Source organism: Serinus canaria, chromosome 4A, assembly GCF_022539315.1.
Source record: "Serinus canaria isolate serCan28SL12 chromosome 4A, serCan2020, whole genome shotgun sequence".
In the NCBI taxonomy this organism is placed as follows: Eukaryota; Metazoa; Chordata; class Aves; order Passeriformes; family Fringillidae; genus Serinus; species Serinus canaria.
The window spans coordinates 6,034,410-6,052,731 of record NC_066318.1 but is presented as its reverse complement, the minus strand read 5'-3'; the positions used below and the strand labels follow the sequence as shown (position 1 = coordinate 6,052,731).

The following is an 18,322-nucleotide window of genomic DNA, read 5'->3' as shown; positions in this document are numbered from 1 at the left end:
ATGTCCTGAAATATGAGGATCTCTGTCTTCCAAAATGCATTCACTGGTTTTTCACATTTACAGTCGTATATCTTGCTCCAGATGTTTGCAGAGATTACTTTGTTGTCTGGAGGAGAAAGTTAGTCTGGGCACAACAGCTCATGTGGCAACAGGCTGTTAGTTAGATGATTCCTCTGGATTGAGCAACTCTCCTCCATAAATCATTATTTTTAGTCAAGAAGACCTGGAGAGCAGTTCTTCCCCTTGGCTCCCAGTGTGTGCTGCGGTCCCAGGAGAGGAGTGGGAGGGCTCAGAGGTGGTGGAAGAGTCCTTCTGCCTGGTGTGAGGGGGCCCAGAAGGGGCCCAAGGTGGGGGGGACATCCCAAGCAGAGGGGACACTGGCACTGCAGTGTGTTCATGGTGGGGGCTGCTGCAAAGATGCTCTCTTGGGGTGCCTGTGCTGGTCTGGAAAGCAGAGGGTGCTGGGTGTGACTTCCCCCCTCACCTGTGCACATGCCAAACAGGACCTGGGGGGGTAGGGGAGGAGGTGAGGCTTCTCTGGGCGACATCTGCAGTGTCCTCAGCTGGGCAGTGGTCTGTGGGGGAAGGGCAGGCTGGGTGATGGGCCTTGCAAAAGCAGGACTGCTGGGGAACACCCCAGAGTGGGTGTGAGGTTTGGACCTGTATGTACAGGTTTGCAAAGCAAGAGCCTCTGCCTTTGAGTGGCATGAGAAAACACCTCTGCTGTTTGCAGGGGAGGAAAGGAAAACAAAGAGGTAGTTTCACTGTTAAACTCTAGAGAAGGAAAAACCAGCACATTTATCTTTAAATATAGAGCAGCTGATTGCAAATGTCTCACCTTGCTCTGGAATGAAGAGAGGGAATTACCCTGAAATTAGAAACAAGTCTCTGTGTGTGAGAAGGGAGGGAACTTCCCTCCACTTCAGAGGGAAGGAACCCATGCACCTTCCAGCCACCCCTCCCTGTTCTCCTGCCTTTTAGAGCTGGTGGTTCCTCTCCTGGTGGTTAAGGAGAAATCTTTGTATCCCCAGGAATTAGGGTGAGGTGAGCTCAGTTCATTCTCACACCCAGCAGCAGCAGTACCATGACCAGTTGTGGCTCTTGGGTTCTCTTTTTGTTACTGGAGAACAGCACAAAGTAAACAGGGCTCACTTGTGCAGGCACAGACAACAGAGAGCAGGTTCCTGCCCCAAAGAGCTGTCCATGAACCATGAAGCTGGCCTGGCCATCTCAGCAGTGTCACTGTATCGTGACTGTGGGGAGAGCTGTGGCTGCTGCTCACAGCCTGTGCTGCTCTGGGGTGGCACTGCCATTCTGCAGCCTCCTCCAGCATGCCCTGTTTGTCCTCTGGGCCCCTCTGCCTGCTCCTGGCTCACAGGAGAGGCTCCTTCTCCGTGTTCTTCTTAACAGTTCTGGAGCTGGGAGATGCTGCTGAGGAGCAGATGGGAAACAGCACAGTGGCCTCATGGAGCAAGGCTTGGACTCCACCACCAAACCTCATCCATGCTCCCTCCCGTGGGGACAGAGCGGGGCTGGGATGAGCCCACGTGTTGGGGTCTGTCCAGATCCTGGGGGTGAGGAGGGGAATGGAACTGTGGTGGTGCTGCTCCTGACACAGCTGTGCCTGATCCTGGAACACTCTTGGGGGGCTCAGGCAGCCAAATCTCTTTCCAGCTCTCTGTTCCCCAGAAAGTAGGGCACCCGTTTGTGAGTACCTAAGAAGGTTGAGTGGAGTGAGTGTGGCCTCAGTGCTCAGTGCCCCTGGCACAAAAATAACTCCAAGTAACCCAGTTTCTGCTGAAGTTCTTTGTTACTCATCCTCCTCCTCAATGAGCTGCTGAAAGGGAGGATGGTGTTTGTGCTCCCTTTAGGGTCCTTAGGGATTTAGGTGTCATCAAGGCTTGCCTGAGTATCCCTCTCATGGGAAATGAGCCAGGGAGAAGGTGAGAAGAGCTGTTCTGAAGACGGTGTTAAAATGATTTAACAGGTGTGAGATGTGGTGAGTAATGCAGGTGATAGCTGCAGCACGGGGGTGGCTGATGATCCCAAAGAGGACAGTTCTGAAAAGGTCAAACATGGGGTGTTTGTGCAGCCCCTGAGCTCTGTGGGAGGAGTGGGCTGGGTGCTGAGCCATGACAGGGGTGTCTGTGGGGGTGACAGGGGCAGCTGGTCCTGCCAAAACTGTGGCCAGGCACGACTTGGGGGGACCCAGGAGGGGAGTGTGAAAGACTCAGGCAGTGGCAGTGAGGGCAGAAATGAGGGAGGTGTGGGGGTTGTAAAATCTGTGCACCAAAATTGGTGCATCTCATGCCAAAACTGGCATATTAAGGGGTTGGATTCAGCCTCGTTCTGTTCATAGATTTCTGATGACTCCAAAGGGCTATTCCTATAGGAATGCAGAAAGTAACCCCTTGCAGGATAATAAATAAAGGCCATGGGCTGGTTCCCCATGTGGGCTGCCTGTGGGTCTATAAGCTGCACCTCTCTGTTGTGTGCTGAGTCCAGTTTGGTTTGGAGCAGCCTGAAGAACATCAGATAAATCCTGATCCAGTAAATGTATTCAAACTTGACAATAAATGTGCCGATTCTTGGCTTGTCTGGCAAATGGGGCAGTGAAAAAAGCTGTGGCCTGGAGCTGCAGGAGCTGCTCTCTGAGTGAGTGCAGGCTGGGTCTGAGGTATGGGTGACTCTCGCCATAAGTAACTTCTGAATTTCCTGCAGCTCCCCAAAACCCATGGCTGCACAAGGTCCCCTGTACAGGGAGTTGCTGGGAACTGCTGCTCCCAGTTCCCTCCTGGCTGACTGCAGATATGTCCCAGGGGACAGGGTGGCATCAGACTCACTTGTGGAGCAGCAGCTCCCCAACCCCAATATCTGTAACCTGGAGGCAACAGACCCAACTGGTATCAATGGGTTGCACAAAAAATAATTCAGCCCCTAAAGGTCTGTAGAACATCATGGTTTTGAGGGGACTGATAGGTGAGTATTGTGGCAGAAGGATCAAACTGTGGGGTTTGGTCTGGAAGAAAACCCCCAAAAACCATGCAATGGCTGATGGATGGATGACATGGATGGATGGATGACACGGATGGATGGATGGCATTTAAAAAACGAGAACCAAACTCTCCAGGCTGCCCTTGGTGGTCCCAAAAGAGTCCAGCCTGCATCTTCATTGGTACCCAGCACCCATGCTCTGTCTCTCTGGTGTTTTAGGTAAACAGAAGTACCTCTGTGCCAGCCGCAACGACTGCACCATCGACAAGTTCCGGCGGAAAAACTGCCCCTCCTGCCGCCTGCGCAAGTGCTACGAGGCCGGGATGACGCTTGGAGGTACAGCCGGGGTCCCCTCCTGGGGCCCCAAGTGTCACTTGGGGGATGAACAGTCAGTAAGTGGCTGGAAAATGAGGCTGATGGATACACCCTCAAGAAACATTTTTAGGGTTCTAATAGCAAAATGGGGAATTTTGGTAGCTTTTGTCTGTGTTTCAGGAAACACAATCTAACACAATCTTGTCAATCTAAAAAAATGTAAACAGCAGGGTGAGTTGGTTACAGCTCCTGGAGCCTCAGAGCAGAGCACTCCCCTCTTTTGATGGGATTATTCCAAGGCAGAAAGGGGCTCAGTGTTTTCTTTTGCAGAATGGAGACTGCTCCTGTGTCCACGGTCCTTGTTACAATTTGTCTCTGTTCCCAAACCTGTAGCCCTCCAAAACCGACAGGGTGCTGATATCCAAAATCTGAGGTTTTCTGCTCATAGTCTATAAGCCAGTGTTGATCACTGGTTGTCTCCTTGTTGAGTTCATCTGATGAAATTCTTCCCTGTGTGGTGGGGCCTTGGCACAGGGTGCCAAGGGAAGCTGTGGCTGCCCCATCCCTGGAAATTTCCAAGGCCTTGGAAACTTGGACAGGGCTTGGAGCAACCTGGCATAGTGGAAGGTGTCCCTGCCCATGGCAGGGGGTGGAACTGGGTGATCTTTAAGGTCCCTTCCAACCTAAATCACCCTGTGATTCTGTGAGGAGGAAAATATCCTGGAAAAGAGTGCTGACAGACCTGCCTCTGCTGGGAAGCCCTGGATTGAAGGAGCTTCTGGGGCTGCAGAGAGGAGTCCTGGCAGTGCCAGGCACAGCACAGGGGGACAGAGGCAGCCCAGACTGCTTGGGTGTGTCAGCATTTTAGGTAAAATCCTGACCCCATTGCTGGGATGGGCTGAGCCTCCAGAGCTGCTGGGCTGTCTTGAACAACACTGTCTTGAAGGACTTGTTCCTGAAGTGGCTCTGATTTGTGACTCACCAAAGAGCAGAGGGTTTCATTTAATTTCTCCCCAAAGATTCCAAAAGGCAGCGCTGTTCTCCCTCCCTTTTCTTAGCTTATTTTTAAGTGCTTTTTTCTGGTGAAGTTTCCATAAGTAGGAGAAGACATACATCAGTGTAACCCTCTTCTGCAGGACACACTGACAAAATTAATGCTAATACGAATACCCCGCTCCCTTCTTTTTTCTTCAGCTCTTTGGGTCACCCTGACCTGTTCTGCCTGGTCTATTTTACATTTGGTTTGGATGTCGGTGTAAAGGCAATTGTTACAAACAGGCAAGCTTGTGGTTGCCCACAGTAACCTCTCCCACAGCGGAGGCAGGGCGTTTGAAATCACTCCCAAGCTCCAACCAGTTGTTTTTAGCTGGTGGTTAATTACAGTCACTGATGGGGTACATCCCCAGCAGCCCTGCGGCTCTTGTGGGGGAGGAGGAGGAGGAGAAGAAGGAGAAGAAGGAGGAGAAGGGGGAGGTGACACACTGAATGGCTTCTGCAGGATCTGCTCTGGAACAGGATGGCAATGTGTTGAAGCACTTCATTATTGATTGAGATCACAGTGACCTGCAAGCTGGTATCCACTAAGCAGGATCTTCTCTCTACAGAGAGGGAAAAGATACTGTAGAGAGGGAAAAGAAAAAAACAAAGAGCAAAAAACCAGTGATAATGCTGTTTTTAGTGTGTTGAGTCCTACTGTTGTGCTGGCTTGTGCCCACTGTCCCACTGCACCTGTGCCTCCTGCTGGGGAAGATGCTGCAGGGATCCTGCCAGTCCTGAACCTGGGAAATGTCCTGGTATGGGCACAGCTGCAGGGATCCTGCCAGCCCTGAGCCCAGGGAGCATGAGAGGTTCCAGGGGCTATTCCTGTGGGGAACTTCAAGATCATGTGCCCACAGCCAGAGCTGGCAGCCACCGGAGCTGCAACCCTGTGGGTCCTGGCTGGAGCAAAAACTCAAAATACATGTAATTCTTTTAATTTTATTTGTAGTAGAGCTAAAAATCTCCTGTAGTAACAGCCAAAAGATTGTGAAAGTCCAGGCTAATTCAGGTCTTCGTCCTAATTCAGGTTCAGCTGCTGGGGGCAGAGCAGAGCTCATGTCTCACCACACAGTAGGTATTGATTCCAGCCAGGGGGAATCTGACACAATTTTTGCAGAGCCATTGCAGTAGTTACAATCAGTGTTACAATCAGGCTGTTCCTCATTTTTCGTCTGGTCTGCCCTTGACTTACAGCAATTGGATCTTTATTACAACTTGGTTTGCTTGATTAAAATCTCTAATTTTATTGATTTTCTGTCCCCACAGTGGATATTTGTCACCTTTGACTCAATAACCCTTTTGCCTCCTACACAGCCACCCAAGTGACATTCCTTTCCTCCTTGCTCCAAGACGTGTTGTCAAATCTTCAATGGCTTCTGCAGTTTGTCAACACCTATCAGCCCTTGTCTGCTGACCTCAGTCCATCTGTTCCGTGATCATCCTTAATGTTCATCCCTATTTTCCCATCCATACATTGCCATATGAGCTGGTTGACTAAAAATGGTTAAGTCTGGTTTTGGGTGAATGTAGAAATAAGCCACCTTTGTAAGAAACAAACCTGTCTGATGTTGCCTTGAGATGTGTCACTAGGGTCTTTGCAATAATTCAGCAACACTATATACTATTACATCCTTCAAGTTCTTTTCAGTCATGTGGACCTGATTGAGTCAGACCTCTTAAATGTATCTGCCACAACCAGTAATGTTATTATTATCAACTGAAATTGTTGTGCCAGACAAGACTGATAGCTTGACAGGTTCAGGTTTTCACAAGCCTGGTGTGAAGTTCATAAAAGCAGCAAAGGGCAGCAGGTTATAAATCAAGTCCTGTTCTGCTCCTCAGTGTCACGCTGGCAGCTGAGCTTGACATGTGCTGCAGGATCTCTCTGTTGCAGTCAGTGCAAGAGCAGCTTCTTCAGGTCTCCATAACTTCCCTAAGTCCTGGCATCCAGAAAATTGGTGCTGGAGCCCAGAGTGCTCCTTCCTCAAAACTTTAGAAGTGCCTGTAAGGGAGACACTTAAAATGTGTATCACTTTGGCCGTCACTCTTAGTGTGCTCCCTGGGGTTCTTGCACTGGTGAATATTTTATTGTGATATATAATTGCGTCCTTTAAGATTTTTCCGAAATCCATCCAATAGTTCCCCAGAGACCCCCAGGTCAGCTTGCAGGGCTTGGGGCAGTGCTGTGCTGCAGCTGTACAAGGGGCTCCCTGGGCCCCTTGTCCCTGCTGACAGACAAGCAGGACCATCCCAGTATTGGTCACATGTCCTAACGTTTCTCCCACCATGGTTTGAAGAAGTGCAATGTAGACTTCTACCCAGCTTAGCTCATCCTAGAGTAAAAACATTGCAGATATCTTTAATTCCAGTTTTTAAATTTTTGTTTATATTACCTACTGAGTAGGAGCCACCACCACAAAGGGGTTTGCCACAGGTGACAGAGACAGAGGTAAAGGTCTGAAGGAGAAAACCTTCAGACCTTTACCTCTGAAGGTTTTCTCCACCTGATAATGTCAGTATTTCAGTGCTCCAGGAATGCACAAACCCAAGGCCTGTCTGATAGCACAGTTATCACCCACTGTCACAGAGGAGTCTGGTTTGTGGCTGCAGTTTCAGAGCCAATGCAGTAAGTACTTGCTGTCTTCTCACTTCAGTCAGGATCTTTTAATACTAGATAATTAAATATTAAGGGGAAAAACCCAAGCAATTAAACACAACCATATGTGTGCTTTGTACATGTGGGTTTGGCTTCACTGACACACATGACCTGGGGCAGTGGTTATTTCTAAATCTAAACTCTGTCACAGGCTGCCCAAGTGGAGTCACCATCCCTGGGGGATTTAACAGATGTGTGGCTGTGGCACTTGGGGATGTGGGTTAGTGGTGGTCTTGGCAGAGCTGTGACTTTGGAGGCGAGGGAGAGGAGGCTGTATCAAAGGAGTGGCTGATGGCCAGAGGCCAAACTGTGCTGCAGCACTGTTTTCCTCTTGCTCTCCTTTATTTTTATTAAATCTTTCTCCTCTCTTTTTACGGAGAAGCCTGTCTTCATTGCCCATACAGCAGATCATACAGACTACAAAAAAAAAAAAATCAACATTTGGAGTTAATTTCCAGAGCTGCACTTTGACTTGACATTTTTATGTTTTACTGCTTATTTTTCTAATTACAGCTGAAAGGTAATTTGAGATAAGTATCATATAATGAAGGAGCCAAAACCCCAAGGACTCTGGTTTGATGTTGTATTACCTGCTGAAGCCATGGGCTTTTGTTCTCTAATTAGCTGGGGTTTGGATTTGGTGAGGGGTGGCAGTAGGTGGCCACCTGTGCTGAGTAATATCATGCTGGTATCAATGAGGGGAACACAGACTCCCCAAGACCTCTGGTATCACACCTCTGGAGTGCTGCAGCTGTGGTTAAGAGCCAGGTGTGTGGGGAAAACACCTTTTCATGTTGGGCACAGGCACAGTCACCAGCTGCTTTGGCCCCCCTGCCAGCTGCCTGCTCTGCTGATGGGGCACATGAGGCTGCACAGCAGAGTGAGGCCACCTGGCTCAGGTCCACTCCCCCTGGGTGGGGACTCCAGGGAAACAGCCCTGGAACCACCTGCTGGCTTCTGAAATGTGTTTTCTGTAATATGTGTGCAGTGTGTTTGGGAGAGCCTGGCTGTGGGGCAGCAGGTATTGCAGGGAGAAGGCTTTTATCTCAGATGCATCCTGCTTCGGCCCTGGTCTGGGATGGAACAATCCCACCTGGGCATGCAAGTGCAGTGTTTTATCTCTCTGGAACATGACTGCATGCTGAGTTTATCATCTTGTGTTGCTCCTCTTTTTGAGTGCATACAAGCAGTAGTTTGAGTCGAGTCAAAACCTCTTCTCTCTCTTCCCTGCATCTTCCTCTCTGTTTTTAAATGGGAGTTAGAGACCAGTTGTTGCAGAGGATGTAAATGGTATTGGTTCTTTTCCATGTCAGATTAACAACAAAATGGATTTTGTCACAGAGTGTGTTCTCCTCTTGTCCTTAGGTGAGAGCTGCAATGCCAGGGCGCTCCTTGGGCAGTGCCCACTGAGGGAAGAGTGCTGCTGGTCATCACTTTTCCTTTCCTCATAACTACAATGATGGAGCCAAGAAACCCTGACATGTTTTTAACATATTTTTAAGTATCACACTAAACTGTATCTTTCCCATAGCCCGCAAGCTGAAGAAACTGGGTAACCTGAAGGCACAGGACGACATAGAGGGAGCCAGCTTGTCCAGCCCAACGGAGGAGCAAGCTCCCAAGCTGGTGATGACACGCATTGATGGCTACGAGTGCCAGCCCATCTTCCTCAACGTCCTGGAGGCCATCGAGCCTGGGGTGGTGTGTGCTGGCCATGACAACAGCCAGCCTGACTCCTTCTCCAACCTGCTGACCAGCCTGAATGAGCTTGGGGAGAGGCAGCTGGTCTACGTGGTCAAATGGGCAAAGGCTCTGCCAGGTAAGAAGAAAAGCAAATAAATCCCTTCCCAGCTCCAAAGCCCATCTGGGGGCAGGTGCAAAGCGGGTGGTCTGCAGCCCCTGTCCCATCACACAGCTCCTGGAGGACCATCTCCATGGGCAGTGTGTGTGTCCCCTGCCTGGGAAGCAGCCTGTAGCAGAGTGAGACTTGTCTCTAGAGGGGCTGTTGGTGGAAGAAGGAACTGAGGGGTGATGTGGAATGAGGGAATGTGTTGGAACTTATACTCTGGGTTCAGATAGCCCCTGGTCAGTGATACCATGTGGGCACAATGCACTTGCCCCCATGGCAGGGCTGCAGCTGTCTGGGCTCAGGGTCCTGCTCTTCTCCCTCTCTTTCCATGGAGGTTTTGCTCCACTTCCAAGCCATGTCTGCCAGCCCTGCAGAACTGCCCTCTAGACAAGGATCAGCCCTGTCCCAGAACCCAGCTGAAGTGATGAAAAGGGTAAATAGCAACATGGCAGAAGAGCAATGCAGAATCCCAAAGGGCTTTTCCTGGCACTCACTCAGGTTGCCCATGTGATAGCCTGGTGTGATATATTTGTGATGCTTCAGAGAGGTAATTGGGGTCAGGAATTTTCCAGATGCTGGTCAGCAGGTGCAGTAAATGAAGCATTCTGGTGAATGATGTGTTCATGGAGCTGGATTGGCAAGGCGTCACTGCAAGGTTGGTGACATGCTGCCTGTTCCACCTTGTAATCCTGGAACTGAGTGAGTGGGATTGCAGAGGGCTGAGCTCAGTCTGGGCACAGCAGGACCCAGCTCACCTCCCAGCATCCTGGAGACTGGGGCATGGGGCCAGGTCCTTCTGCCTTCTCCTTTCTGGCCCCACTCCTTAGGGAACACCAGAGAAAAGAGGAACCCCACTCCTTGTAGTGTGGGGTGATACAGCCAGAGGAGAAGACTGAGGCACAGTAAGTTTGCCACTCTCTGCCAAACCTTGGTGATGAACTGTGGTCAGGTGTCTGACATTCCCAGGAGTTTAGCAGTCCCCTAGACTGGTGCTCCCAATGGGATATTTGTCTGCATAGTAGCAGAGTAGCCCATTCTGTTTCTGCTATTCTTGAGTCACTTGGCTTGTAAAACCAGGGACAAATCTTGCTTCCTCTTTGGCTTGTCCACACCAGACATCAAGATCCACAGAGACACCACCAAAGCCACCTGGCATCCAGGGCTGAGGCTCTACCACTGCAGGAGTGCTGATGGAAAGGGAGAGTGATGTGGGAAATGTTTTCTATCATAATCACCCCTTTATCAGAGGGTTTTACTCTCCTGAAATGCACCTGATGCCCAACCCCTCAGTGTGTAGCGGTGTCAGCTGCTGCCCTGCTGCCCCCCAGGGCCAGCACCGACTGTGCCAGGGTGGCATCTGGGCAAGGTTTATTCTCCAGCTTGTTTGCCTTGAAGAGCTCTCCAAAGCACAGAGATCCTTGCCTCAATGGGTTGTAATTATACACTGGAGCTGTTAAATTGCTTTAATATTTGATTGAAATAATGCATGATTGCCTTGAAACTCAATTATATTTGCCTATTTACAAGTATGTTGAAAAAACCAGCGTTGGAGGTGGTGTAAGCATGCCTGGGGTTTAACTCTGGGATGCCATCTGGGAATGGTAATTTGAATTTAGTTGCTATTTTTGTTTCTCTTGCAATGTAGCTGAGGTTTCCATGCTCATTCCCACAGTCAAGAGATCCATGCAGTGTGCATGGGGCAAAAACCGGAGCACCTGTAACCATGGTGGGAGGCCTAGGGGCTGCCTGCTGGCTCTGAGCATCACATAGAAATCCAGTTACTTAAATGTGGTGAAGTTCTAATGGGACTTTCTCTCCTCTTTGTCTCTGAAGTTCCCTTTCTTCCCTTTGAGGGGCAGGTTTGTGCTTTTCTATCCTTAATTCCCAGTCAAGCTCCATGTCATGACTCATGTCCTGAGACATGAGCTGGCTGAGCTTGGGCTGTGGACTGACTACCTTGTCCTAAGAGAAGCGCTGCAGGAGAGCTGGAGTCTGCTTGGAAACAGCCCTGGAAACTGCAGGAACCCAACAATAATTTGTAACATCCCTCCCTCATTGTTTATTAGGATTTCGCAACCTGCATGTGGATGACCAGATGTCAATAATCCAGTACTCTTGGATGGGCCTGATGGTGTTTGCTATGGGGTGGAGATCCTTCACCAACGTCAATTCCAGGATGCTTTACTTTGCTCCAGACCTGGTCTTCAATGAGTAAGTGTGAAACAGCAACAGCCTGATGCTGGGCTTTCAGTCAGCCCAGGTGACAAGCTACACTTAGAGCAGTTACACTGAGCTGCCCAACCCAGCCCAGCATGGCTGTGCCCAGCCTGCTCCCCACTGCCACCAACCCTGGCGACCTCCAGGAGCAGTGAGAGCACTGTGATGCCTCTCTAGGTCCTTCTGCCTGCTCCCTCAGCCTTGCCGTGGGCTGACGCCCACTGGGGCAGCAGCAAAAGCTGGTGTGGGGTGAGGGACTGCTCCATTTCTGCCTTTCTGCTATGGGGTTTGAATTCCAGCTCTGTTGGGTAGCTGGGGTGAGCAGAGACAGAGACAAAATGTACTGTAAGGTCCTGGTGAGCTCTCCTTGACGTACCATCAGCTTAGAGCTGGGGAGGGTTTGCTGGCACTCAGATAGAAGAGCCTGAACCCAATAACCAAGCACAGCAGCAGGCAAACCCCCACCTGCCTGGGAGCTCCAACTCAGCCTCATATCCCTCACAGACAGAAGTGTTTGGGAAATCATTACAGTCGCTCTTCAAACAAACGCTGCAAGTCCCTTGTAGCCATCTGTGTCCAGTGAAGATCACACATAGGCGTTCTAGAAAATGCCCCACTCCTGCATGTGGCACCCCTGGGACAGAGCTCAGGCCCTTGGCAACAGGCTGTGCCAGGCAAGGGGGGTTTGCTGGGTCAGGGAGTGTCCTCCCTGTCACTCATGTGCACTTTGGGCTCCATCTGTGCCCATCTCACCCGGCCAGGTACCGCATGCACAAATCCAGGATGTACAGCCAGTGCATCAGGATGCGGCACCTCTCCCAGGAATTCGGGTGGCTTCAGATCACACCCCAGGAGTTCCTCTGTATGAAGGCTCTCCTCTTCTTCAGTATTAGTAAGTATCCACACTCTTCCCTCCACAGAGCTCCAGCACCTGCTGCTGCATCATGCTTGAGGCATCTGGTGCTTTTCCTGTGCTTGGACTTCCACTTTCCAGGAGGAGGCTGGGGATGTCCCCTGCTTCAGCCTTCCTCCTGCTCTCCTGTTGTCACTCTCTGGGCTCCTCTCACTATTTCTTTCCCCTCCCACCCAGTTCCAGTGGATGGCCTGAAGAACCAGAAGCTCTTCGATGAGCTCCGCATGAATTACATCAAGGAACTTGACCGTATCATTGCCTGCAAGAGGAAGAACCCCACCTCATGCTCCCGGAGGTTTTACCAGCTCACCAAGGTCCTGGACTCCGTGCATCCGGTAAGAGAGGACAGGGAAATGTTCATCTGTATGCTCAATGTGCATCTAGATGCATATGAAACAATATTAGAAAATAAATTTTTCGCAGTGAGAATGATCATTCCCTGGAACAACCTCCCCATCCTGGGAGGAGTTCAGATGCAATTGGAGAGAGCACTGGATAGTCTCATCCAGTTTCCCTTTCCCAGGGAAGGTGGGACCTTTGTCATGTATCTTCCCAGAGAAAGCTCTGCCCAGAGACTTGTTTAACCAGCTCTCTTCCTTTCCCAGATTGCCAAGGACCTGCATCAGTTTACATTTGATCTCCTAATCAAGGCGCACATGGTGAGCGTGGACTACCCAGAAATGATGGCCGAGATCATCTCTGTGCAGGTTCCCAAGATCCTGTCTGGAAAAGTCAAGCCTATCTACTTCCATGCACAGTGATCTTTCAGAGGGACCCCCGTGCTGCCACCCCCATTTCAGCCATCTCCTGCCTGTTACTTCTGCACTACTGTCCTGCAGTGCCTTGGGGAATCCCTCTGCAGCGGTGGCCAAGGGGACAGGCAGTGACAGACCTGCTGAGATTCCTGAGATTACTATTTTCCTGGGGTACCTTGAACTGAACCCCTGGCGCCGACCTCTGCCTGGCACCATCTGCTCATGGTGATGGACAGGGACTGGTGAGGGCAGTGGCACCATGTCTGAGTATTCTTCTCTGTTTGTCACTGTGACTCCAGCAGCCCAGGGCCATGGGACAGCAGAAGTGCCAGTGGTTGGTGGGTTTGGGGTGATTTTTATAAAAAGAATACAACACAAAGCAGGTTGCAGCTCTGTGTTTGGATGTGGGTTATGTTGCCAGCCTCCTTCTGGATGTTTTGTTTGCACTATGGTGCTGGGAAGCAGATAAGTTCAAACATTGCAGAAGAGAAGCAGAGCAGAGCTGGGAGACAAGGCAAATTTGTGGCTGAGGAGTTCACAGGCCCTACAGCCACTGTGGGATCTGCTCTGGTCAGCTTGGCCCTGGGACCGGCCTGCACTGCTGAGACACGAGCAATGGAGTGGACAGGCTGCAGCACAAGGCCTGCCAAAGAAGATCACCTTGGAAATCCCCCAACGATGGCTGGCTCATGTTTTCCACCTGGGATGTTTTTCCTATGGCCTGTCCAGCTGGGTCTTGTCTGCCCTGCTGACCCCTGGGTGCTCAGCAGTCACATTCCTGTCCTTGCCAGCTGCTGCTCCCTGACAAAGCTGAACCCACCTCTGAAAGTGCCTGATGCCCTCGGACCTCACACCTGCCTGGCTCCCCTGGGCACCTGCAGCCCCTGCCCCCACACCTGCTCTGCTCCTGTCATGGCTCTGCAGACCTGGGATTCCAACTATGCTCTTTCCCTTCATTTGTCCCAAATATTTCGTCCCAGCTATTTTTTTCCAATGCCAGCAGATGAGTGTTCTGGAGCCAGGACCAAGGCCAGGGTTTACGGGACCTGTGGGACCATGGGACTCCTCTGAATCCTGTCCATGGAGAGGTGGCTGTGGGAACTGGCTGCTGCCACCATGGCTCTTTGAGGGGCTGCAAGGGAAGCACCAAGAGACCCCCTGCTCTTGGAAGCAGCACACACAGCTCCTGCTGATGCCAGTGGCTGACTGCAGCCCAGGAGGACACCATCATGCACTCACTGTCCCATGTACATGGTCCTGTATGCACCACACCACCCACACCCCATCCCATGTGCACCACCCCACACAGCCAGCCTGTCCCCAGCAGACACCCAGCAGCCAAGCCTGTGTGCTCTGTGGTGTTTTAGTTCCCCTCTTCCTGCACATCCTGAGTACATCAAAACCACCTGCCCAAACCTAGACAGGCTGTCAGTTACTGCACACACACAGGCTGGTTCCAGGGTCACACACATGCCATCATGGGCTGTGACATGGCCTGGCATTACCAACCCAGACATCTATGAGGGATTCTTGTGCTGGCACAGACAAACAGCAAACTCTGCACCCTCCCAGGGCAGTGAGCACACCCAGAACCTGTGCCCACCCGGAGCCCTGTGCCCACCCTGTGCCCAGCTCTCCAGGAAATGCTGTCATGGTGCAGATGCTCCTTTACACTTTTGGAGTAAAACAAACAATTTCCCTGATACTTTTCAACCTTTTGATGCGATTTTCATTATGAGAAGGAGTGTGGAAAAAGCTCCTATGGAAGGGGGTGATCTTTCTTTGCAATGGTTTTCCTTCCTCTGACAGGTAGGGTTCTGATCCTGCTCCTCCTCCCGAAATCTTCTCATGTAGGCAGCAACAGAATCCATAAGTGAACTTTCTGGCTGGCAGCCAGCAGGTTGTTGCTCTCAGAGGCCCCCCATGCCAGGGGGCTGCTGGCATTTTCAGTGCTGGTGTGAGCTACAGATATTTGCAAATGAACCAGTAAAAAATTCCAGCTGGTGCATCCCTGTCTTCTGGAAATTTCCGTGGCTTTTCACAGCAGAGCTCAGTGAGCAGATGAGTGGTGATTCCCAGTTCCTGTTATCAGCTCCGGCTCCAAGCACTCGGAACAGCAATTTGGGAGAGCTTCGTGCTTCACACAGGCTCGTGTCAGGGAAGGTTAGGTTGGTTAACAAGTGTGGCAGTGTCCTGCTGGGTGTTCATCTGCTGGGAGACTAAAAGAGGCCAAACCTAACAGGGATTTGCCCACTCTGCTTTGCTGGTGGGAGCCCCATGTGAATGAGAAGTGGGGGAGCAGGGGAAGGATTCTGCCTGTGTATCCCCAGCCAAGGACAGAGGGGCAGTCAGGGGCATGGAGGTCATGTTCTCTGTCTCTTCACTATCACAGTAAACTTCTGCAACTTGTTAATTCAAAAGCTGGGTTTTTGCAATATGATTACAGGAAATGTGGGAGTCAGGACTTGCAGCACTTGTGTGTATTTGCTGGGGGAATTAATAATGTTTCCATGTGGATTTTCATGAGCTGCTGCAGGAACTGGGGAAGAAGAGGCTTTAAGAAATACCAAAGTCCAACACCTGCCATTTATCTTTATGCTTTTTGTTTTCTTTTGCATTTTCTTGTCTACTTTTGCTTTAATAAAGCAAGGAGAATTTCACCATGTTCACAGTCCCAAAGAAGCTGTCCCTGAGGCTCTCCTTGGGCTGGCTGAGCCCTCGAGTTGGGCTAAGACCAACCATCTCCATGTTCCCCTGTGAATTCCCTGACCCTGCTCTGGCTCATCTCAGAGGTGTGGGGGGTTGTGAGCTGGCTCAGTCTGGGTCATGGCTCAGCCCATCAGCTCCTGCCCAAGGCAGCAAATGGAGGACAAGGGATACAGATGTTGGCATCTCCCTGGGAGCAGTGTTTGTGCATGGATGGGCACCATTGCATTACAGAGGGTGTGGGATAAAGGATGCTGCCTTTAGTGAGGGCAGGAGGGACACTTCTTCACCCTGTGTCATGCCAGAAGCAGTGAGACAGATCAAATGGTGCAATGGCATGCAGCATTCCCGGGGCACGTGTCACCAACCTGTGCCCACCTGAGCCTGACAGGCTCCTGCCAGCACCCCTTGCCTCAGCAGGGAGTTCAGCTCAGCAGGAGCAAGAGCCAGGACAGCAGCTCTCTGCTTGGAGAGGCTGTGGTTGAGTCTGGAGAGCTGGCAGCATCCACATGCCACTGCCATAATGTCCAAGAGGCCCTTTGTGCTTGGCTCAGGGAACAGGGTGCTCGGTGAGGGAAGTGAAGCTGGGGCAGAACCCTCCCTGCAGTACCACTCCTTGCTCTGGGCCATGGGGTTGTCCCTGTGGTCTGTAGGGAATGCTGAGGGTACCCAAGGTGTCACCTGCCTTCCAGCCAGCCTGAGAGCTGCTGCCCTCTGTCACCTCCCACCACTGGCCAGCACTGTAGTCCCTGTGGTGTCCCTCCCCTTGCTGAGCTCTTGCCCTGGATGTTTCAATAACATGATGTATGCTAAAATTATCTATCTCTGTATAAAATAAAGGCATGGCCCATTTTCTATTGCTAAAGATATCTATTTAGTGACGTGCTCTAAGAGTCCTCTCTGGTTGCACACTGAGGTACTGGATGCTCTGCAGGAGATGAGTCAGAACGTGCCAATTTAATGGAGACTTTTAATTATTTTTCTGTCTGGGTGTTGCCCAGTTTGCAAAGGTCCCCCTTTTTGTGGCATGCACAGAGCACTCACTGGCATAGGCTGGGGTTGGTATCCACTTCTCCAGCCTTCCTGTGTCTTGAGGTTAGACAGGGACAGTGTTTGCATTTGAGGAACAATGGAGTGTCCCTTGTTCCTTCCCTCTTTGACTTGCACAAAGTGTCCTCACAGATTTGGGCAGAATGCTGGGGTCACAGAGAGTGTCTGTGTTCCACCTGTGTGCAGGCCCAGGGCTGGCTGTAGGCACTGGGAGGGCTGTGGGCAGGTAGGGTGTCCCAGCCCCTTCAGATGGGTCAGAGCCTCCTCTGCCCACTGGTGCCTGCTCCTTCCCTTCAGCAGCAGAGGGATGCTGTGCTTGTGACTCACAGAGTCAATCTCTGCACCCACATAAACCCTTAGCAAGTGGATAAAAGCTGCTCTCTGTGCTGGATATTTGGTGTTCTGTGGCAATTTTATGCTGTTTCTCTTTGTTAACATGTTTCTGTAATAATAAGAGTTCTTTATTTGATATATTTTACTTTCTTTGTAATAAGCCAAAAAGCTCATTGCTGGTGCCTTTTTGCCTGGGGGGGCCTCCCAGCTGTGTTCCTGGGAGTAACAAAGGCCAGTCTGCAATTGCTCCTTCCACCAGAGCTGAGAGAAAGACAGAAGGCAATGCCACAGCATTGCCAGAAGAAAAAGAGCCAGCAGCCTTGGAAAGCAAAGAGACTTTGGGGTATGATGCTGGTTCTTTCCTGGGGCCTGGCTCCAAGGTGAGGGCTGAGCATGGTACTGGGCACACCTTGGTCCCATTTCCATGGGGCTGTGACCCTGGAGACCCCACAAACCACATGATGCAGGTGCAGAGCACACAGCCTGGTCTGGCCCATTTTGGAATTGCAGTGCTTTGCCCAAATTATAGCATGACCTGAGGGTAAATTATCCCAGAGAAGGAATTAGATGGATTGCTGACACAGCTGGTTTTCCTTTCTTTTTTTTTTTTTTAATTTTTTAATTTTTATTTTTTATTTTTATTGGAACAGAATGCATTGGATAAGGAAGAGAGAGCCCCAGAGTGTTTTGGTACCATGGGGGCTGGACTGTGGTGACAGATGCTGCTGGGGCCAATGGGGTACAGTGTAGGATGCCATGGGGACAACTGCAACTCACAAGTCCCCATGTGGGACTGAAGAACGTTTATTTGTGTAACCAAAGAGAGGGGCCTGCCTGGCACCCAGGTAAATGAAAATTCTCCTTTCTCTTTCAGTCATGCCTGGGCCCATGTGAGCCCCCAGCCATGCCACAGGGTGGCCCCTCACGCTTGGTGTTCAGTTCTTTTTGTAACCTGAAAATCCGCTGTTGTTCTGAGTCCAATAAATGCAGAATCCAGTTTGCTGGAGCTCTACCCTCTGCCTGCATTTGGCTTTTGTGTTGATTTTGTGCATGAAATTGCTGTGGGCGTGATGGCTGCCAGCAAGCAAAGGTGCTGGGAATCAGTGGGTCATTTGCCAGTAGATGAGGCTGTACATTGGATCATTGTAGGCTTTCTTTCACACTCAGATTTCACTATTAATCACGTCTGAACTCGTAATTCAATTACATATCAATTGGCTAATCCTTTCATATATTCCTCTTTGGGTCTTTTAAATTGAATTTCAGTTGATTAATGTATTTCTCAAAGCAAGGAGCTAATAAAGGCCAGTGTCCTCCTGCTCTTGTCATTGTTTTGGTATCTTTATGAACAGTTGTAAATCCATTCTTCTGCAACGTCTTTATAAAATTGACCTATGCTCTCCAAGTAATAAAGAAGACGCTTATCAGCCACTTGTTAATTCAAGGCACAGATGTGAATCCTGCCCAGGGCCAAGATTTGATTCACTGAGACAAAG

General features: G+C 50.5%; 1 protein-coding gene across 1 annotated transcript in view; it reads left to right on the top strand.

Annotated features, from left to right (window-relative positions):
• Positions 1-18,154, top strand: part of AR (androgen receptor) — a 40,132-nt gene extending 21,978 nt beyond the window's left edge. Inside the window, exons 3-8 of the mRNA XM_030228989.2 lie at positions 3,214-3,330; positions 8,535-8,822; positions 10,919-11,063; positions 11,831-11,961; positions 12,160-12,317; positions 12,588-18,154. Of these exons, the coding sequence (XP_030084849.2) occupies positions 3,214-3,330; positions 8,535-8,822; positions 10,919-11,063; positions 11,831-11,961; positions 12,160-12,317; positions 12,588-12,743 (995 nt within the window). The 3' untranslated portion in view covers positions 12,744-18,154. The remainder of the gene's footprint in view (positions 1-3,213; positions 3,331-8,534; positions 8,823-10,918; positions 11,064-11,830; positions 11,962-12,159; positions 12,318-12,587) is intronic.
• The last annotated feature ends 168 nt before the right edge of the window (positions 18,155-18,322 follow it).